Source organism: Peromyscus maniculatus, chromosome 13 (assembly GCF_049852395.1).
Source record: "Peromyscus maniculatus bairdii isolate BWxNUB_F1_BW_parent chromosome 13, HU_Pman_BW_mat_3.1, whole genome shotgun sequence".
NCBI lineage: Eukaryota > Metazoa > Chordata > Mammalia > Rodentia > Cricetidae > Peromyscus > Peromyscus maniculatus.
Window position 1 is genome coordinate 55,975,054 of NC_134864.1, and position 21,457 is coordinate 55,996,510.

At 47.6% G+C, this 21,457-nt stretch overlaps 2 protein-coding genes and 1 long non-coding RNA gene across 5 annotated transcripts in view; 2 read left to right on the plus strand and 1 right to left on the minus strand.

Annotated features, from left to right (window-relative positions):
- The window catches only part of LOC107401015 (aldehyde oxidase 3-like), a 39,452-nt gene extending 31,203 nt beyond the window's left edge, over positions 1-8,249 (plus strand). Inside the window, exon 13 of one of the 2 annotated variants that reach the window (XM_076550493.1) lies at positions 8,104-8,249. In XM_076550493.1, the coding sequence (XP_076406608.1) occupies positions 8,104-8,123 (20 nt within the window). In that variant the 3' untranslated portion in view covers positions 8,124-8,249. The remainder of the gene's footprint in view (positions 1-8,103) is intronic. The other variant, XM_076550496.1, reaches the window with a different exon arrangement.
- LOC102926693 (aldehyde oxidase 4) overlaps positions 7,588-21,457 on the minus strand; it is a 70,079-nt gene continuing 56,209 nt past the window's right edge. For both annotated transcript variants that reach the window (XM_076550491.1, XM_076550492.1), the window contains exons 27-35: positions 20,972-21,067; positions 19,072-19,200; positions 14,154-14,228; positions 12,720-12,772; positions 12,177-12,291; positions 11,921-11,986; positions 11,168-11,353; positions 9,793-9,960; positions 7,588-8,822 (exon numbers count right to left, since the gene is read on the minus strand). In XM_076550491.1, coding sequence (XP_076406606.1) covers positions 8,769-8,822; positions 9,793-9,960; positions 11,168-11,353; positions 11,921-11,986; positions 12,177-12,291; positions 12,720-12,772; positions 14,154-14,228; positions 19,072-19,200; positions 20,972-21,067 — 942 coding nt within the window. In that variant the 3' untranslated portion in view covers positions 7,588-8,768. The remainder of the gene's footprint in view (positions 8,823-9,792; positions 9,961-11,167; positions 11,354-11,920; positions 11,987-12,176; positions 12,292-12,719; positions 12,773-14,153; positions 14,229-19,071; positions 19,201-20,971; positions 21,068-21,457) is intronic.
- Positions 12,724-21,454, plus strand: LOC143268338 (uncharacterized). Its single transcript, XR_013044195.1, has 3 exons — positions 12,724-12,864; positions 14,177-14,235; positions 21,365-21,454. It is a non-coding gene; the product is annotated as an uncharacterized LOC143268338 (long non-coding RNA).

Below are 21,457 nucleotides of genomic sequence, written 5' to 3' on the forward strand. Positions count from 1 at the left end.
CACATGTTCCGTCATCTGGACCCAGTCTTTAGAACCTCATGGTAGATGTGGTTGAGGACCCAACTGGTGTTTGCTAAAGTATCAATCCTCCCATCATGTGGTTGGTTCCCCTGGCAACCAGCTCCCATCCTGAGGCCATTCAAGTGCCCACCAAGAGTCACTTCATCAGTGAGAAAGATGCTTCCCTCATGCAGGAAATCCCAGGGAGTTTAGATGTCAGATGCCCCTACCTCTCAGGAAATCACACAGGCCCAAGAGTTCTTTATCAGCAAACAGAACCGAAAGGCAAACACTGAAGCAGGACAGTCTCCTAGCTCTCCTGCCCGGGGCTCTAGTGCTCCTGTCAGGGACTAGGACAGGAGCCAAACGTGTATTTCTTACTAGCTCATAACACTGCGGGCACTGTACGCATGTGTGTGTGCACTGTGTGCGTGCACGTGTGTGTGTGTGTGTGTGTGTGTGTGTGTGTGTATGTGTGTGTGTGTGTGCATATGTGTATGTGTGTATATGCACAGCATGCATGTGTGTGTGCACTGTGTGCATGTGTGCATGTGTGCGTGTGTGTGTGTGTGTGTGTGTGTGTGTGTGTGTGTGTGTGTGTGTTCTGCTGAGGACTGAATCCAGGACCTCCTACATATGAGGCAAGTGTTTTACCACTGAGTTACACCCTAGACTTAAACTTCTTTATTTTAAAATGGATTGTTCTATTTGGTGAGTGAAACCTTTTCTCCATGACTAACAAAGGTCCTGTGATTTATATCAAAGAGTCCTGTGTTATAGTTTGACTGTGACATGTCCCGTCCCCCCCCCCCCCCCCCCCGCCCCCGCCCCAGCAGAGGGAGTAGAGAGGGAAGTTGGGATAGAGAAGATCAAGATACACTGTATACATAAATGAAATTGTCTTGGTTCCCCTCTATGTTAGGTAGTGTTATTGAAGGGATTGGATCATAAGGGCACTAACTTCCTGAAAGGGTTAACCATCGATGAGTTCATAGCTAAATGGTAATTTAAATAGTTAAGTTATTAGGAAGTGTGACCTAGTTGGAGAAAGGTCAATGGAGCCGTGACTGATGCGTATATCTTTATCTTATCCCTAGTCTCTCTCCCTCTCTCTCCCCTCTCCTCTCCCCTCCTCACTCACCCTCCCTTCCTCTCCTATGTATTCGCCTCTCCCTCCTCTACCTCTCCTCTCTTGCTTTTACCCCCCAATCCTTCCTACTTTTGTGCTCTCTGCTTCCTGGCCACCCTGAGGTGAGCAGCATTCTACACCACGTTTCCCTCCCATGATGCCCTGCCCCACCAGCCTGGAAACAACTAGGTCAAATGATTGAAACATCAGAAGCTGAGTCAAGACAAACTTGTCCTTCTCCTGGTTGTTTTTCTTAGGTACGCTGTCATAGTAACAGAAGGCCAACTCACACATCTCTGTCAGCCAAAAAAGAAGTTCATCTTCCATTTGGGGGTGGGGAGTAACATATCTTGCTCTTGTGTTTTGAACTCTTTAAAACCCAAATGTAGGGCTAGGGATGTAGTGGTGGAGTTCTTGCCCACCATCCTTGAGGCTCTGGGCTCAATTCCCAAGATGGCCCATAACAAAACCCAAACAGAAAGTAGAAAGTAAAACCCAGAGATGGGACACAGACAGACAGACAGACAGACGTAGTATATGCTTTTAGAACCTTGAGATCTTAGGTAGATCATTAAATGTCCTGGCCAAGACCTTTTGTTCTCAACCTTTATGACTATGAGGTCCCTTCCTTTCTTCCCCCTGTTTGAACTTCTACCTCTGCTCAAGCAGGTGGCTGCTGAGTCTGTGGGAAGCTGGGGCAGGGGATGCTCACATATCAGCATCCCGTAAACTTTGAATCTGGAGAAAACCTTGGTCCTAGGGGCATGGAGGGAAAGTTCGAGATTAGTGTGAGTAGGAGGTCGGGAGTACCACAGGTTGGACTGATCCCTTCTTGCCCTGAAGTCTGGGTGTGAGGAGCTGGCAGATCTTTAAGGCTGGGAGTTCTCCTCCACCTGCTGAGGGCTTCTGTTGTGCTGGGGGTGGGTGGGATGGATTGAATCAGGATCACTTTGCCTTTTGAATCTTGTGGCTAGTGCCCTCTTAAGGTATTTCAATAAAAGAGCGGGAGCCCAGTGAGCTGATGTATTAGAAAAATTAAGCAGGGGTTGTTATGACTTCAACTATGTTCTCAAGGTGATTTTATTTGTGAACTGGGTCATCATAGATATAGTCAAGTGAAGATGGAGAAGAATATCCCCCAAGTCCTGTGACTGGTGCCATTTAGGGAAGTAAGATTTGGAGTGAAATGTACATGGAATGAAGGTAGCCTTGTGAAAGAGACAGAGATCAGAATGAAGGGCGTTCAAGACACAGAATGCCAGGGTTGTTGGCAACTGCCATGGCTGGGGAGATGCCAGAAAGAATTGTTCCCAGAGCCTTTAGGGGAAGCATGGCCCTGGTGATAACTTGATTTTAGACTTCTAGTTTCCCCAGTTGTGAGAGAACACATTTGTTGTTCTAGTCAGTCAGTGCTGCCCTGGGGTACTACTACAGACCCAATAGCTAGAGAGAGAATCGGTCAAAACAGATGGAACCCAATCCCAGCAAGAGTTGTTGAAGGAAAAGCCTCTTAACTTGAGTATAAAAAGGACATTAAACTGATGCCTCCCCTGCCAATACTTCTAGAGAACAGACCAGCTCAGGTGGTAGACCAGGATTAGTAGATCAGACTGCAAAGCAAAGTGTCTTAAATACGTCCCTGCCTAGATCAAAGACACACAGTGGTGGGGACCACGAAAAGCAGGGTAAGAGACTTGGGACCCACCTTAGGCTGGGATAGGAGAAAGATGGGCTGATAAGGCAGGATTGGTTGATTACAGATCTTCATTGCTAAAGCCTGACAGGTTTTTTAAGTTCTAATGAAAGTGTAGCTTTCCTGTTCTCCTTTCCATGTCTACTTTGAATACTAGCCAAACCCTAAGCATGCTTGCCCTGGCACTCTTTCCGTTATTTCTGGAGACCCTCCCCGGTCCCACCTTTCTAGGTGGGAGGAGCTGCTTGCAGATTCCTTTGCTGACCCTAACACAAAAGCCACAGAGACTCTCTCTCTTCCTCTTCTCCTTCTCTATCTCCCCGTCACGGCCAGGATTTACAGTGTTCCTTTCCTCTTGTTTTTGCCTCAAACGCTAACAAAATGGTCTTCAAACTTCCTTCTGAATCTGTTTTTAAAACCACATCCATTAGTTTGTGTGTGTGTGTGTGTGTGTGTGTGTGTGTGTGTGTGTGTGTGTGTGTGTGTAGGTCAAAAGGCAACTTGCAGGAGCCAGTTCTCTCCTATTATGTGGGTCCTGGGGGATCAAACTCAGGTTATCAGCCTACGTGGCAGGTGCTTTTCCCCCATTGAGCCTCTCGCTAACCAACGAAATTTCTTTTCAAGTTCTTTGTCAATAAAGCTAAGAACTCCTAAGAGAGAACCTTGATTCTCCATAACGTATTCAGTAACTACAAAGGAGGCTCAAACGTGCTCCGTGGAGGACAGCACAGTTGCCCATCTGCCCCTCGGGGCAGCTTCTCCGGTTCCTCAGGCCCTGAGTGGTTTCTCCTCAGCTGTGGTTCTTCTGGGGGAATTTAGTTTCCAGGCTCCATCTTTCTGTCTTGCTCCTTACCGGTAAACCTCTGCTTCCCTGGGAGAAGGAGAAGGTTCGAACCTGCCCCTCCCAGGCTCTCTCCCTTGGAGACAGCAGCAGGACTTCCTCCACGTGTCTGTGGCTGATGACCATGGAGCAGGATGTAAACCACACTGTTTAATTCCTTTTCTTCTTTTCCTGGGTGCCACGAGTCCCCCTTCTTTCCCTCACTGCCACCCTCTCTTGAAGCCGAGGAGACCTCTGCATTTGAGGAAGAGAGCAAAGTGACTTAGAAAGAGGCTGGGCACTCAGGTCCGTGACCAAAATGGAGGCAGTGACACCACCTTGGACCGTGTGCAGGCATCCGTGTGCAGGATCCCAAGGGTCCCAGCCGGGTGATGCTCCATACAATTTTTTTTTTCAATTTGGTTTCTGGAGTGAGTAACTGACTGCTCCATCAGTGTAAAGGGAAGGTGCAGACCCTCTGGCGGCCCTGGTGTAGGGCCATGAGGCAAGGTCCCACCAGGGATGTGCTCTCCCTCCGGTTCCTCCACATGCTCCCAAAGCAGCAATGTCTTCCACGCTGAGTGTGTGTCCATCCTCGTTCCTCTCGTTTTTTTCCATGTGTTCTTGCCCCCACCTCAAGCAGCTTATCACACCAACGATCTAGGTAGGAGTCAAGGGGAGGTTAGATGGGATCCAGGTGACATCTTTGGGGGTTCCCAGTTACAGCCCTATTCACTCTCTCTTTGTTGTCGTGGTCAGTAAGACATGGACTCCCCTCCCTTGGATTGAGACCATGGAACTTCTTGCCGGCTCCTTTGGCTGCCTTACTCTGACACCTTGGTCTCACATACCTCGGGTCCTTTGTTCCATGTGTACTTCTGTCTCCTGCAAACCTGTTAACCTAACTCAGACGCCTTGTATAAAAGGGGGGGGGCACGACTAGCTGCCAGCTGGCAGCGGCTTCATCCCCCTGACGGAGAGCTCCAAGAGAGGAAGGGGAGGGGAGGGGACAGATGTCTTCTGAGGAGGGGCTTGGAGTAGAATCCTAACCAGCTGAATAAATCCAGGGGCTGAGGTGAGATGCAACCACCAGGTTCCTCAGTCCTGGTCCCAGGCTGGCTCTGGCTCTCCTGAAGCTTTTAGATTTTAAAAGGCACCACTCCCTGCTTCTCCTGGACCTCCTTTTGTTTCCCTCGCCTCTGCTGGGGTCTGTTGTGAATCTGCATCACAGAGTGTCACATTGTATATAGGTACTGACTGAAGCAGCCAGCAGCCTCCGACAGTGAATTAATGAAAGGAAAAGGAGAGATCGGATCTTCTAGGGACACAGGTTAAACGAGTTACAAGCTAACATGACTCTGTCCACATGAAACCTCTGAGAGGCGAAGGGGGAGGGGACTCCCCAGGGCCCCCAACCATCTCTCCCAGGACATGACCAAAAGCCATTATGCTTTTCACCGCCTACAAGCCCAAATGAAACATTGTCTCCCTCCCTTGTTTTAAAAAGTGGTTATTAAGTACTTACCAGACTAGGACTTACATCTCACCAACAAACTGGTTAAATTCAATTTATTGGTGGGAAAAGAATGTCTCTAAGAATGCCAACGTGCTTTGCGTGTTCTTCAGATGCAGCTGTGTTTTATCGAAATGTCATTCTTTTGTTATTTCCTCTGAGCAGGAGTGATTCGACTCCAGAGATTTGGATGTTCCAAATTTCCGGGCTGGGTTGGAGATACAAAACCTGAGGCCACTTTCAACCCCAAAGACAGGGTTCTAGGAATTCGCCCCTCTCTGTCTCTATCTCTGTCTCTCCTCCTTTCTCTGACAGGGTTTCATATTTCCCAGGTGGGTCTCAAACTCGCTGTTGGGAGGATGACTTTGAACTCCTGATCCTCCTACCTCCCCTCCTGAGTGCGGGAATTACAGATGCTTGCCACCATGCTCAGTTCATGCATGGTGCAGGGATTGAACCCAGGGCTTCACGCTTCTAGGAAACCACTCTACTGATTGTGCCACATCCCCAGCAAGGTAGGTTTTCCATGAAGGAAATAGAGTCATCTTGACACCAAGATCTTGGTTACCACTAGGGGGCAGCAAATGTGCATTTTCTGAGACAGGCAAGAAGATCCTTCCTGGTGTAAAAGCATCATCTAATGAGTGACCGTGTGTGTGTGTGTGTGTGTGTGTGTGTGTGTGTGTGTGTGTGTGTGTGTGTGTGTGTGTGTGTACAATCTAACAAAAACAACCTCGATAAGAAAAATGAAGAGAAGTCTATGTAGCTAGAGTTTTCTGCCTTGCCCACAGTCAGGACAAATCTTTGTCACCCGCCAGTCCCACAGCCGATCAGACCCAACCAAGTAAACACAGTAAACACTGGTCATGGCGGCATCTGGCAGTCAGTCCTTCTGCCTTCCTGTCCTTTTATTTCTCCTCTCTGTTAGTCCTGCCTATCCTTCCTGCCTAGCCACAGCCGATCAGGTTTTATTTATTGATCAATCAGAACAACTTGACATACAGACCATCCCCCAGCACAGCCAAGTGCAGACCATCTCAGACACCTGCACTCAGGCCCATGGCCCTAATCATCCTCTATGCGGACCTGCTGGGTAACGCCACAAAGAACCCAAGAAGGGCTCCCACAGGACATACAGAACATCCCACAGCAAGTCTAAATGGGTAAGTGCAGGGTTTTTAAGAGTATATAATATGCGGGTGGTGGTGGCGCACACCTCTAATCCCAGCACTCAGGAGGCAGCCCTATGAGTTCGAGGCCAGCCTGGTCTACACAGTGAGTTCCAGGAAAGCCAGGGCTACACAGAGAATCTCTCTCTCTCTCTCTCTCTCTCTCTCTCTCTCTCTCTCTCTCTCTCTCTCTCTCTCTCTCCCCGAGACAGGGTTTTTCTGTGTAGTCCTGGAACTTGTTCTGTAGACCAGGCTGGCCTCGAACTCACAGAGATCCGCCTGGCTCTGCCTCCCGAGGGCTGAGATTAAAGGTGTGCGCCACCACCGCCCATCTCATGGGGGGTCTGTCAGTTATGTTGCTCTGAGGATCCACAGCTGAGAATGACGACTCCCCCCTTCCCCCCCAAACCCCAGCGTCATGCCCCCCCCCAGCTTGCACGGCCCCTTCTGAGGGCTAGCCACTAGGGAGGCTTTCACTCTGTTTTCATAATTTCCTCTGTGTTCTATGACCAAAGTATGTTAGGCAGCAAGACTGTTGTTGCTGTCTAGACATATTCACTTTGTGGGCTAGGTTCCAGGAAATGTAGATTGTTGGGGGAATTAAAAGATTAAATTAAACACTTAAAGGCACATGTACGCACCCATGCCTTAGAGTAGGACCCAGCAACTGGTGAGCCTTTCTCCTGCTGGTCTCTGGTCTCTGCTTCCTATTTTGGTGTGTGTGTGTGTGTGTGTGTGTGTGTGTGTGTGCATTTATGGAGGCCAGGGTAGTGTACTGAGTATCCTGCTCTATTCCTCTCCACCTATTTCTTTAAGACAGACCTTCTTCACTGAACCTTGAGCTAGGCTGGCAGCCAACAAGCCCCCAAACCTTTCCTAGTGCTGGGGTTCCAGGGGCATGATGGGGTGCCCTGGCTGGCTTTCTCTGTGGGTGCCAGGATCTCAGGTTTTTATGCTCACACAGCAACACTTTTCCCCTCTTTGCCGCCTCTCCAGCCCCCCAGCCTGTTCTTTTAAAATCTGGTCTCAGGCCGGGCGGTGGTGGCGCACGCCTTTAATCCCAGCACTCGGGAGGCAGAGGCAGGCGGATCTCTGTGAGTCAAGGCCAGCCTGGTCTCCAAAGCGAGTTCCAGGAAAGACGCAAAGCTACACAGAGAAACCCTGTCTCGAAAAAACAAAAACAAAACAAAACAAAAAAAACAAAATAAAATCTGGTCTCATACATGTTAACCACACAACTATAGTCATTTATGTCCACACAGATCCATGACAACAGATTTGGTTTGTTTATTTCCACTTTTACACTTCCCTAGGGTGCATTTCCTTGGAAAAGATGCAATGTAAGATAGGTAGAGAGGAGCCCAAAAGCAAAGGAATTTTGTGGATTTGTGTTATTTTGGTGGTAAAAGGAAGTAGTTCTGATTTCACCTCTTGGCCATCTTGGCCATCAATCCCAAATCAAAACCGTACAAGAGTGGCCTGGATTGATGCTCTCTGCTCAGTGTGGTTATCTAGGCGAGGAGGATGTTCTATCACGTACATAGTTCATGGTGATGAGGGTTGTCATTTGGAAGCTTCTGATGGTGCTTTCAATCGTTTTGTGTTGTTGTGGTAACAAAATGCCAGAGGCTTGATACTTCATCAAGAAAAGAGTTTATAGGCTCATAGGTTAGAGGCGAGGTCACATGACTGCCCATTTGGTGAGGCCCTCCTCTCTGTCATAGTTTTGGGAACTAGTCCATTCCAGCTTTCATGCCCTCACTAACCACTTCTCGATAGACTCCACCTCTTACAGTTGACAACACCACCTCGGAGACCAAGCTGCTAGCTCACACCTTTGGAAAGAAGCTGTATTCAAACCAGAGCAGATCCAGGAGGCAGGAGTCTGCACTGTGGGGACTTGAGTGCAGACAGAGCTCTCAGCCACTCCCAGGAGTCCAGTCAGCCACTCCCAGGAGTCCCGAGTGGGCTCCTCTCTCCAGCTGCACATCCAGGTTCCCCAAGGGCTTATAGTTTGCCCTTGTAATGGTGTTTATACCACAGGAAATGGCAGGTGCTGTAAAAGGGGTTTTTCAGGTCCTGGTTTTGGGAGACTCCAATCCAGAGAGTTTTGGGTTGGGCAGTTTTGTTGGGTTTTGAACACAGCTGTTTGGAACAAAACACAGGGAGGTCCTCCTAAGCCACCCCAGGTTAATGGAACGTCACCAGGTTTAAAAAGTACCATGATGCAAATTTCCAGGATGATGAAAACTAAATCAGAATTGGATTCTAAGTTTTATTACACTATTTGTTGAAAATCTGCACCCTAAAATGTAATCACACAATAACCTTATTACAGAGAATAACTAAAATTAGTAAAATCATGCTTGACAAATTCTAGTCAACTTGTATGCTGCTCTGATTTGAGGCTAGTGAATCAGCTGTATTTCCTCAAAGGCATGAGATTAAGACACGTGGATGGACCAAGGTGTGAATGTCGAAGGGTCATCTCTGGGAATCTAAAAAAGATCAAAACACGGAAGATTAACAAGGTGTTATTCCATGAAAAGTGTTATAATCTGAAGGCATTTGAAAACAGAACTAAGTTGATATCAATGAATCAAAGTTATATAATTTTCATATTTACTTCAACCGTGTAGTCACAGACTTCTTCATAAGACACATCTCATACATGTGCTTGTATTTTTTGAGAAAGGGTATTTCTACATAGTTTAGGTTGGCCTTGAACTTGTGATCTTCCTGCCTCAGCTTCTGAAGTGCTGGGATTACAGGTATGTGTCACCAGGCCCGGATCCTGTCTTTTCTGTTTGTTTTGGTGTCAGGGATAGAATCCAGGGTCTCTTGAATGCTGACCACTGAGCTACACCCAAGCTCTTAGCCCGATAAACTTCTTATGCTTGGGATGACCTAGAACCATGTGCTGCCCTAGTCTCCGGAGCATAGCACACTGTCGGATTCTCTACCCATGAGTCCCTCAGGCTGAAGGATGCAGTGCCATGGAGAGATGCTTTCTGCGACATTCTGGGTGTAATTTTTGCAGCTGGCCAATGGAACAGTGTCTTGTGTAGTGCGTAGCAGGAAGGCATGGAAAAGTGTGCCTAGGAACCTGATAATTTCATTTAAATTTACTTTTATTAGTTTGCTTAACAGATACTTTCTGCAACATGGAGCAGGCCAGAGATCTTGTAAATGAGGTAATCAAAAGGCCATATCAATTGCATTTTGATCAAATATTTAAAGAAGCAATCTGCCACGTCCCTTTGCTATTAGTGTGCTATTTCTTTAGGGTCAGAAACAAGCCAGCCTCTGAAGACGTTTGGAGGCACGTGGGAAGTGGCGAGTGGAGGCAAATGGAGACTTTTCATTGGAAAAGACGGACATGACCGGCAATGTCGTCATGGTTATCCTATCCCTATCCAGAACCTTAACGTCCACGCGTGGGGTGGTGACAGTATGGACTTCTCTTACCATGTCCGTAAACTGGTCTGTGCAGCTCATGCGAATCACTTCAGGTGTTGCCGGGCTATTCATGGGGAAGGTGTCGCTCAGCCCACGCTCCTTGCGGGCCGCGGTCACGGCATCATATATGGCAAACAAAACTGAGGATCCCAAGAACATTCCAGCCTCACCCAGTCCCTGAGAAGAACATAAAAGGTAGTTAGAAATGGAAGGTTCTTTAGGTTTAGTACACACACACACACACACACACACACACACACACACACACACCACACAAACACACACACATAACACACACACACACACGTGCGCGCACACTTTTCTGGCTTTATCATTCCCAAGAAAGGGGTGTATCTGAGTTGCTGAGACTAGGCCCCCATTGTAATTTGTGAGTGGGGTTCTGATAAGAATACCTGGTGAACATGCCCTAGGAAAGCAGGCATCTAAAAACACTTGTTTTCCTACCAAGTAGAGCCCTGAAGACCATGTCCTTCTAGGGTACCTGTCTTTCAGTTAATTTTTTCCTTTACAGTGTTGGAGACAGAACAGAGGCCGCCTGTATGAGGATGTCTATGGAGGCAAGAGGGGGTGTCAGATGCCCCGGACTTGGAGATAGTGGCTAGTTAAAGGCTATATGCTCTAGAAAGCAGGAAGCCAATACCTCGAGAATAAGTGACCACGGACACTTAGAGCAAAGAGCCAGGGTGGAGCTAGCTGAAATCCCACCCTGGTTTGGAAAGGGTGTGGTTGTATGTGTGTGGGGGAGATTCTGCAGGACAGGTGCAGAGGCTGGAGACAAGAGAACTCTGTTTTGCTGGACTTTGCAAACAATGTCAGTCTCTCTGCCAGTGACCTCAGCCTAGCGGAACGAGATGCCCAGAGACTCCGCCACACGCCTCACTGGATTCCAATTTGTTTCATGGTTCAGAGCGGAGACTCTACGTGGGTTTCTGGAGTCTGTGAGCATCACCACTCCGCCTTTGGGGACTTACAAGTCAAAGGGAAAAGCAAATTGAATAGCCTGTTTCATGATCTCTTGATGGAGGAGGCTATTAAGGGTTGAATTCTGTCTCTCTTTAGACATGTTGACGGGCCAACCTCTCAGTCCCCGGCTGCATTTAGAGATAAGGTTGTTTAAGAATTGCTTACATTAAGATGAGGCTCTTCTGTTAGGCCCTTGTCCAGTATGACAGGGACACAGGGGACAGCAGGACACAGATCAGTAAGTCAAAGGAAGTAGGACCCAAGAAACCAAGTCTGCAAATATCTCACTGGGGACTTTAGGGAAACAAACCTCTTTAAGCCTCCGGGTTGTGGTATTTTTTTTGTTAAGGACCCACTGACTTGTTCTCTCCCAGCGAATACAGAGGTTGTCCACTCTTACCTTAGATGAGTAGATGGCGATGGGATTTTGAGAGTGCACCAGAGTGACGTTGAACTCTTCCGGTATCTCGGTGACAGTGGGGATTTTGTAGTCATCTGGACCCCGAGAATAGAGCACACCTTCTGGGGAATATTTCAGCTCCTCTATGGTGTAGAGTCCCATGCCCTGGATAAACGCTCCCTCGATCTGTGGGCACAGTTTTGTGGGTAAGAAGCCTATGGTATTGGCTGAACAGATACCCTCGTGGGGATGAAAGCGGAGCTCTGAGTCACAGGAAACCACTCTCAGAAGCTCTGTGGAAGCTTTTACCAAGTGTCCCCGAGAAGCTGCCGCTGCCATCTTGCCTGGCTTTGTATTTTGGGCCCTCACATTGCCTTGTCCATGTTCCAAATCCTGTCACATGATCCTTCTCATCTCCAAGTCTGTACGTGTGTTTTCTCCTGACTGTTCTCACATGACCTACCTCACGTGTCCACCTGGAAAACTCCTGTTCACCTTTCAAGTTCCACATGAACACTGGCACCTCCCTGAGGCCCCTCTCTCCCTCCCTCCCTTCCTCCCTCCCTCCCTCCCTCCCTCCTCCTCCTCTCTTCCTCCTTCCTTCCCTTTCTTTTTCCTTCCTCCTTTCTCTGTCTTTTTCTCTCTGTCTTTTCAGATACAGTTTTCTACGTAGCCCAGGCTAACCTCAAACTCACAATCTTCCTACAAATGGAATTGACGCAGTCCCTTTGGGTGTGGCCCGGAGTCACATACCTGCCCGATATCCAGGGCAGGGTTTATGCTGAAGGCAGCATCCATGAAGATGTCGGTCCTCAGGAGCTTCGCAAGGGAGGAAATATACAGCGGGCAATGTTATTTACTGAAAAGGGATTTTAAAAAAACCATCTATAACAACAAAGATTATCTATCTGTCCCCTGCCAGGTCAAGTTGGCTGTTCCTTACAGTACAGGAAACACGACAGTGTGCGTTCGTACCCTGCGAAGGTGGGGTACGCAAGCAACATTCTACCTTGTGAGCCCCCGTCAGGCAGTCAACTTCGACCTCCGAACAGGCTGCGCTGTAGACATAGTACGGGTAAGCATTGCCTTCCTCCTTCTCCCAGTCCATGTTTGTCTGGTAGCCTCTGAGAAGAGAAGGCAGAGTGGTGTGGGTCATGGCATGGCTGTGGGAGTCCTGGAGACAGCAGGGCAGATGGGCTGCGGGCCCTGCCTTGGAGTTGGAGACCTGCTCCCTTTCTCCCTTGAGGGATTGTATGGCCGGGGCTCGAAGCAGACCCCAGCAGACTTTGGCGGTGACGGATGGCCTGGTATCCGACCCTGCTGTCCAGTGTGCAGGTGGTGCTGAGCTGGACCACGTGTGTGTAGGACAGAGCTCCATAACTACAGAGCTTCTTGGCTGGTAATGGCGACCATGCCCGGAGCTTCTGAATTGTTCTCTCCTTCTTCCCTCTCACTTCCTCCCCCACCGAAGGGATCCTGTGACCCCAGACTTAACACCGGCCACACGACTGCTGCCCAAGTACCACACAAGCCATGTAAGAACACCACGTACTTGAAGTATCCGGTGGCGGAGAGGCTGATGGATTCTTCGAAGGCCTTTGCAACCTGGAAAGGACGATTTGTCTCAAAGAAATAGAAGTTTGTGGAAAGTAATAAAAGCACCTTCCATGTTGGGCTTGCTTCTGGCTTGTGCCACGGTCTGTGATTCCTGTCTACTCCCTGGGAGATTTAAGCCTGTGTGTAATATACAGGGCACTCTTCCCAGAGGCGGGGCTTGATGTGGCTGCTGGCTGCCCTCTGGGTCTCTCACTGTGTTGGGTCACACCATGTAGCGACTTTATGACTTTCCACATTCTTGGTCCTTCACTTTAGTGAGGTGACTAGGCTGTGTTTATGTACATGTACACAGGGTGTGAATACAGGCATGCATGTATGTAGTATATTGCTCTGCTTCTCATTCTGTCGGTTTGATCAATTGTCTACTGAACCGTCATGTCAGCTTCTGTAGCTGGAGTTTTCCTGCCTGGCTCACAGTCAGGACAAATCTTTGTCACCTGCCAGTCCCACAGCTGCTCAGACCCAACCAAGTAAACACAGAGACTTATATTGCTTACAAACTGTATGGCCATGGCAGGCTTCTTGCTAACTGTTCTTATAGCTTAAATTAACCCATTTCTACAAATCTATACCTTGTCACCACGTGGCTCGTGGCTTACCGGCATCTTTACATGCTGCTTGTCCTGGTGGTGGCTGGCAGTGTCTCCTTCTGCCTTCCTGTTCTTTCTTTTTTCCTCTCTGTTAGTCCCGCCTATACTTCCTGCCAATCAGTGTTTTATTTATTGACCAATCAGAGCACACATTTGACATACAGACCATCCCACAGCAAGCTTCTGTGCTGGAGAGTGCTGTAGGAGATGATGGTGGTGGTTGCAATACAACTATTAAAAGTAAAATAATCTTTTGGTTCTTGAAAATATTTACTTTTTGTCTACTTGTATGTATGTGCACTGCATGTGTGCAGTACCCCTAGAGGCCAGAAGAGGGAGTCAGTTCCTCTGGAACTGGAGTTACAGATGGTTGTGAACTGCCGTGTGGGTGCTGGGAACTGAACTCACGTTCTCTGTAAGAGCAGCCAATGCTCTTAACCGCTGGCCATCTCTAAAGTCTCCAGTCTTTTGGTCTTAAGAATGCTATACTCTCCACTGCACAGGGCTTGCCCTACAGCCAGTCCTGCAGCGCAGGGGTGCAGCCCCAGGTGGGTTGTACTTTAGAACTCATGGTGCTCTTGCACTCTGAAATACCGGCTCTGAAATGAAGTCAGCTCTCTGAACATACACCCCTCTTACCGTTCTGAAGAAGCAGAAGATGCTAAGAAGAAGACACCAAGCTTTGGATGGGTGCTGCCCCCCAGTGCACACATTGAGGACTTTTACCTGTGTGTGTGGCATTGCTCTTTCCTGGCTAGGTTAGTAAATAGAACACTCACCCATTCCTTCCATTTTCCCTCAGGGTTTTTCTTGATGATGGGACGAAGACGCTCCAGGAGAATTTGGCAGGCATTCTGAAAAGTGAGTGTTTAGAGTGACATTAGAAATTAAAAGCACAAAGAACAGCAAAATGTTAGTGATTCGGGTAGATTTTAATGGCGGCTGTTTTATAGACTTGTTTTCCTCTCTTGTAGGATTTCTTAAATGTGAGTAACATGTGGACTTGCTTCAGGAAAAAAAAGTCCTGTGGCATTGACTTGAGGTCAGCAGTGCTGTTCAAATGTGCACTAAGTAGAGTTAAAACTCTTTAGCGTGTATTTACACAACCAAAACAAGGAGTGTGCACACCAGTCTACAGACTAATACAATGATGAGAGTGCACACCAGTTTACACACTAATACAAGAATGAAAGTGCACATCAGTCTACACACTAATAAACTTGAAAAGAGCCACAGTAATTGGAGAGACAATGTGTGGAATGTGAGGAAGGGTGGACTTCTGAGCTGGGCATGCTGACTCTGCCAGTCACCAGTGGACAGGCCACTTTTCTTCCCTCTTCTTACTGAAATGGCCATGAGCTCCTCACTTGCATTTTCAACATGCAAGAACACATCAGTGACACATGCAGTCCATCTACGCCTCTCTCCTCACTCTGTCCCCCCTCACCCCTCCCTCTCTCCTCACTCTGTCCCCCCTCACCCCTCCCTCTCTCCTCACTCTGTCCCCCCTCACCCCTCCCTCTCTCCTCACTCTGTCCCCCCTCACCCCTCCCTCTCTCCTCACTCTGTCCCCCCTCACCCCTCTCTCCCTGCTTACTTTCTGCCCCCCCACTCTTTCCCTGCTTTCCTTCCTTCCTTTCTTTTTCTTTTTCGAGACCAGGATCTCACTCTAAAGCCCTGCTGGCCTTAAACTCATGGCAATCCTCCTGTCTCAGCCTCTGAGTACTGGGTCTATAAATGTGAGCTACCACGCCTGGCTTATTTTATTTTTTCTTGTCTCATATATGTCATGAATATTTTCTTTAATGTATTATGATTTTTATTTATGGTATCTTACTGTATAGACAGTTGTGTTTTTCTTAAACTATTTTATTTTTACTTATGTGTGTGTGTATGTACACATATGTGTGGGTGTCCACCAAGGCCGGAAGAGATCACAGATACCCTGGAGCTGAAGTTACAGGTGGTTGTGAGCCTCCCAATGTAGGTGTTAGACTGAACTCCAGTCCTCTGAAAGAGCAGCGGTACCCTTTGCCAGGGAGTCCTGTCTCAGCCCCTGGGTTCATGTTTTTATTAAGTCAAATTCATCCACCTATCCCTTTTTATTCCTAGTGGTTTCTAAGTTTAAATTTGCTTTACAATAGGGATTCTTAATGCCAAGATCAGATAAAAATGTCTGTGTTAAGAAGAAGAGAAAATGTAAAACTGGATACCAGTTAATAATACTAATTAAATAGATATATCTATTTAAAAAAAACTTTTTTTTTGAGACGATGTCTTATATATAGCCTTAGTGGGCCTGGAACCTACTATGTAGACTAGGCTGGCCTAGAACTCATAGAGATCCGCCTGCCTCTGCCTCCCCAGTGCTGGGATAAAGAGCTGTGTAATCACCCCCGGCTTAGAAAGTATTTTAATATTAGCTCTTTACTTTATCTGGAAGTTGTTATCATTTTTTTTTTTTTTATTTTTGAGACAGTGTCTTGATATGCAGCCCGGGTTGGCATTGAATGAATGGCAATACTTTTGTCTCAGCCTCTGGGCTGCTAGGATTATAGAAGTAAGTCACTATAACTGGTTCATTTGCATTGTAAAATACTGCATTTTTATTTCTGTGCATGAGCATTTTGCCTGCATTTGTGTTTGTGTGCCACATGTATGCCTGGTGTCCAGGAGAGGGCTGTGGGCCCCCTGTTACTGGAGTTAAAGATGGTTATGAGCTGCTATGTGGGCACTGCGAATTGAATTTGGGTCCCATGGAGGAGCAACCAGTGCTCTTAACCACTGAGCCATCTCTCCAGCTCCATCATACATAGTGGTTTTTGTTTTTGTTTTTGTTTTGAGACAGGGTTTCTCCATGTAACAGCTCTGGCTGTCCTAGAACTGTAGATCATACTGGTCTCGAACTCACAGATAACTGCCTGCCTCTGCCTCCCCAGTGCTGGGATTAAAGGTGTGTGCCACCACCGCCTGGTTCTTTACACTCTTCATATTATCTTGACTCAAAGTACATTTTGGCCCTAAATGTGGACAGAGAGATCTCATGATAACATTCCATCACAGAGTGGTCATTTTGATGACCCAAAATATGCTCATTTTAATTTAAAAATATTTCTGTTGCGTGGACTGTGGCTTAGCTGGTAGAAAACTTGCTTAGCATACACAAGGCCCCGAGTCTGGTCTCCAGCACCACACCAAACAAGGCTGCAGGTGTGAGGCTCGCACAGCAGTCTGGGGTCATGGAGGGTCACGCTTGTGTGGGCAACACATTCCCCATGACCTCAAGTCACCTTGTGTCATGCTGACCTTTCCTGGGAGGGAGCCCATGCTAAGGATGGCAACTGTGGCTAAATTATTTTCCAGTTTTATTGTTGGCCACCCCAGGTAAAGATGAAACCAGGAAGACAAAGCCACAGTGGGGTGGGTCCCTTTCCTGGCCAACATCTTTACTTCGTCATGTTTAATAGTTTATCAACACGTTTCTTCTTCTTCTTCTTCTTCTTCTTCTTCTTCTTCTTCTTCTTCTTCTTCTTCTTCTTCTTCTTCTTCTTCTTCTCCTCCTCCTCCTCCTCCTCCTCCTCCTCCTCCTCCTCCTCCTCCTCCTTCTCCTCCTCCTTCTCCTCCTCCTTCTCCTCCTCCTCCTCTTCCTCCTCCTCCTCCTCCTTTTCCTCCTCCTTTCTCTTTCTCCTTCCTCTTCTTTCTCTTCCTCCTTCCTTTCTTCTCCTCCTTCTCTTTCTCCTTCTTCCTCCTCTTCTTCCTCTCCTCCTCCTCTTGGTCATAGTCATCTTCTCCTTCTTTTCCCCTTTAATCTAAAAGCTTTGTTCATTCAGCATTTACACTGAGACCAACACACAGTCTGGACTTCTTTCTGTGCCTTGGATATTGTAAGTAAATACCAAAGGCATCATTACTACCTAATCCCAGCCATTCTTGGCTTGCTCTACTGTAGGGTCAGTGTTGTTGAGGTCAACTGGATGCTTGTGGTTCTTTCTCTTCTGGTATTCTGCTTTCCAGCCTGGACACAAACACCATGCTCTCCTTGCTAATGAAGCTATAGCAGTATCTTGAGAGATTAGGGAACACATCTACCAACTCTGGCCGCTGCCCAAGTTTGAGTTGGCTATCCCTAGTCCTCTATATTTATAAACAACTCAATAGGTGTACACACACACACACACACACATACACACACACATGCACACACACAGACATAGACACAGACAGACAGATATACCTGTTGAGGGTCTGACTGGGAGTTAGCTCTTAATTTTAGTATTTTAAGTATATGCTGATTTACTTAACCTGCCAAATGTTGCTTTGAATTAAAAGTGAATGAGGATTTTTCTATATGGCATCTTTTTTCTATTTATAGTCATTGCCTTGACTCTGATACCAAAGATTTTGGATTTTAAAAGAGTGCCAGGGTCTTGAAATTACCTTTACCCTTTCTGCCCTACCAGCCAGGTAATAACTTATATATACTCACAGTCTGGAGCCAACTTAACCTTGGCCTCAGGGACCGGCTTCCTTTGAAAATCTGATGCGGTCATTGATTGGCCAAAAATCTAGACCCACGGGAAGCTGGAACTCTTCATAACCCACAAGGGAAGTTCAGCAAAGCATGGCCAAGGGTCTGAAGGACAGGAAGGGCAACTGCCAGCCCTCCCTGCTCAGAGGACCCTCCATCCCTGCTGGATACATTTCTGTCCAAGCCAGAGGAAGCAGACGGAGTATGGAAGGACTGTCGCACAGTTTGGCTGTAGTATTGGGCTTCAGAGGAAGAACTTAATTTTGTGTTAAAGGTGACCTGATGATATCCACACAACGCCTACCTTTATATCTGAATGTAATGTGCAAAATGAAGGCAGTAACCTACAGGTCTTAGCAAAATTGGAATTTCCCAGGGCATTTCCTTGGGTGTTGGTTCCCATAGCTGTTAAGAAGGATATGAATTAAAATGCTTTTATGGTTAAATAACCTCAGGAAGAACAGCCAGACAATGCTAAGTAGATATGTTTACTGTGGGGCTTATCAGGACCTCTCTGTGCAGACAGGCATCACAGGCCTCTTTGAGTCGGATGGGGAGCGAAACCTTTTCCAAACACAGTGACCAGAGAATGCATGCTTTTCCTTTCCACCCAGTACTTTGCCTAGCCCCTGTCCCGAGGAGCATATCCTGGGAAACCATGGTTCCCATGACACACAGAGCCACTTGGTGGTGTGGAAGCTTCCCTTTTCATCCAGGTGTGGCCAGTTTGTAGAGATGGTCTTTGTGGGAGTCTAATAGCCCCCCGGTGCTTTTCTAGAGTTTGGGGGTAGAAAGGGAGGAGGTGACAGCTGTAATTTACTAACAATTCTCTGATGGAGGTGGCATCCGCAGCCTCAGTTTTCCAGGAAAGGAAATGGGTTCCTGAAGAGATTAGCTTTTCGGCCCAAACTCTCCGTGAAGCCCAAAATGGGCCTTCCCCGCATAGCTCTGGTGTGTTCTGATGCAACACAAAAGGAGGTCGCTGCAACCGAACACGGGTTATGATCGACAGTCCATGCCGGGAAGCACCAAACTGCCTCAGAAACCCGGGCACGGAGCCTCGGCTCTGCCAGAATTTGCTGCGTGGACTAGAACTTGTCACCTCTGTCACATCCTCCATTAAAGAACAAGGGCAGCAGGGCCCTTCAACCACAAAGAAAAAAAGTCACCTGTACGGCCTTCCCATTGACGTCCGTCCCCAAGGAGCCGGCGGTGAAGAGAGCGTTGGGCACGGTGACAGTGCTGGTTTGGGACAGGTGCACGTATGACTGTGGGATGTTGAGCTCCCGACTGGCCACCTGCCGAGGCAGAACAAAAACAGCGTTGACTTCAATGACCTTAAGCCCTCTTCCGAGTGAAACAGCTTACCTTCTTTCTAGAGCTGAGCATGAAGCCTGGCTGCCCCTGCCACGGGGACAGAGGCCGAGTCTTGGTTTCAAATGGCACAGTCAAGGACACACTGGACAGCCTCTCTGTGCTTCCCTGTGTACCTGCCTCAGGGAAGCCATGCAGAGGCGTGGCCACTCGGCACACAGGCTTCAGAAGGCACAAGGAGGTGGCGTGAAGCCCTGGGCTTCCTGTCTCCAGTGCGCCTTCTCCTCCTGGTCTACAGATGACTTGGCGGGCTCTTTTCCTCAGAGACGCTTCACAGGCTTAGGAAGTATGGCGGTCAGAGAGGGTCCTGGAACTCTGTGTGGTTTTCTAGTTCTAGGAACCTTATCAAATAGTGTTTATTTTTTAAAGAATTTGTCTCTTCTCTATGTCTCCTGGGGAGGTTGTTGCTTATTGATGAGCATTTTTCATACATATTAAAAACAAACAAACAATGTTTTAGGGCTGGCAAGATGGCTCAGTGGGTAAGGGTGCCTGCTGCCGAGCTGGACAACCCCCATTGCCTGAAACCCACAGGATGGAAGGAGATAACTGATTCCCTACCCACTGCCTTCTGACCTCCACATGCACGTTGTAATGGTGCTCTCTCTCTCTCTCTCTCTCTCTCTCTCTCTCACACACACACACACACACACACACACACATATTCACACATACACACACAATGTAAGAAAACCAGTGGTTTAGGTTAACATAAAAAGCAGTGGGTTTTGTCATGTGTCTTCATACACATGTCTTTTTTAAAAAATAATCTATTTATTTTTATTTTGTGTGCATTGGTGTTTTGTCTGCATGTATGTCTGTATGAGGCTTCCCTGGAACTGGAGTTACAAACAGGTGTGAGCTGCCATGTGGGTGCTGGGAATTGAACCCGGGTCCTGTGGAAGAGCAGCCAGTGCTCCTAACCGCTGAGCCATCTCTCCAGCCCCTATACATGTGTCTTCATATTGTGTTCCCATTTGTCCCCCTTCATCCCCCCACAAACACTTTCAATCAAATGTCATATCCAGCAATTGCTGTTCCACATTAAAACAAAGAAAGGAAGATTTCCCATTGCGATGATCTCGTAGAGTGGTAGAGAGATGCTTTGAGTTATCCTGTGGAACAGTGGCCAGCCATGTGAATGGCCCGCCATGTGAATGGCCCGCCACGTGAATGGATTCCTAAAGCTGAGTGAGGACTCTTTTCTCGCCCTTCCCCCGCCATTCACTTCAGAATAGAAGGTGCTTGGCCTGCCCAAACCTCTAAGCAGGCTGGCAGCTGTGTCTAGAGTGAGCTCACGGTTCAGCCTCACAGAGGGTGACCGCCCAAGAGCTTAGGTTTTCAGCCTGTGAAACATGAATTGCTAATTGAGGATCTGAAGGAACACATTATTGCTGTGAGTAGTCACTATGAACTTAAAAAGTGTTTTATCTTTGGAAACTGAATCTTCCCCCCTCTGCCAAAAGACCCACGGACTCATCATTCCTTTTGATGCAGGAAGAATGACATCCAATTTCCTGTTCTATGTCCCCTTCCCTCACCCCCTTGCATTTTTGCCTCCCTGAAAGTCTGGATGAGTTGGGATGGCTTGTGTGTGCAGCGTGTGTGATCTCTCTGCTTCCACACGGGAAAACTGGCCCGTTGCCTGTACAATCCGATCCACTTCACAATGGAGAACACAAATACTTATCTCACCTGAATCATTTTGGTGTATAGGCCTTGTCCCAGCTCACAGCCACCATGGGTCAGCAGGACTGAGCCATCCAAGTAGATGTGGACCAGAGCAGCGGCCTGGAAGAGACAATTGTCATACCAGTTTGGAAACTGATGAAAGCCAAAGGTGGTTTTGAGTTCACTCAAGGCTGTTGGATGAACCACTTCCTTTGATTTAACCAATCTCTCATTTCTCATTGTGGGTAAGAGAGCCACAGACAACCCCTTGCAAGACACCCTGGACCTGAAACCATCAATCTAGATGTTGGATGTGTGTATTTCCCTCTCCTTTGGTCCCCAGCATCTGTCTCTTCAAGGCCTCAACCTTGACTATTTCAATAATGAAACAATGCTTCATAATTCTTTGCTCACCAGGTGTGGAAATCGATTTAACACATCTTACTGGAACCCACACGAGTAAATTTCCAGGCACACCTTCTCCTGGATACTGGAGGCCCTGGAAGGCCC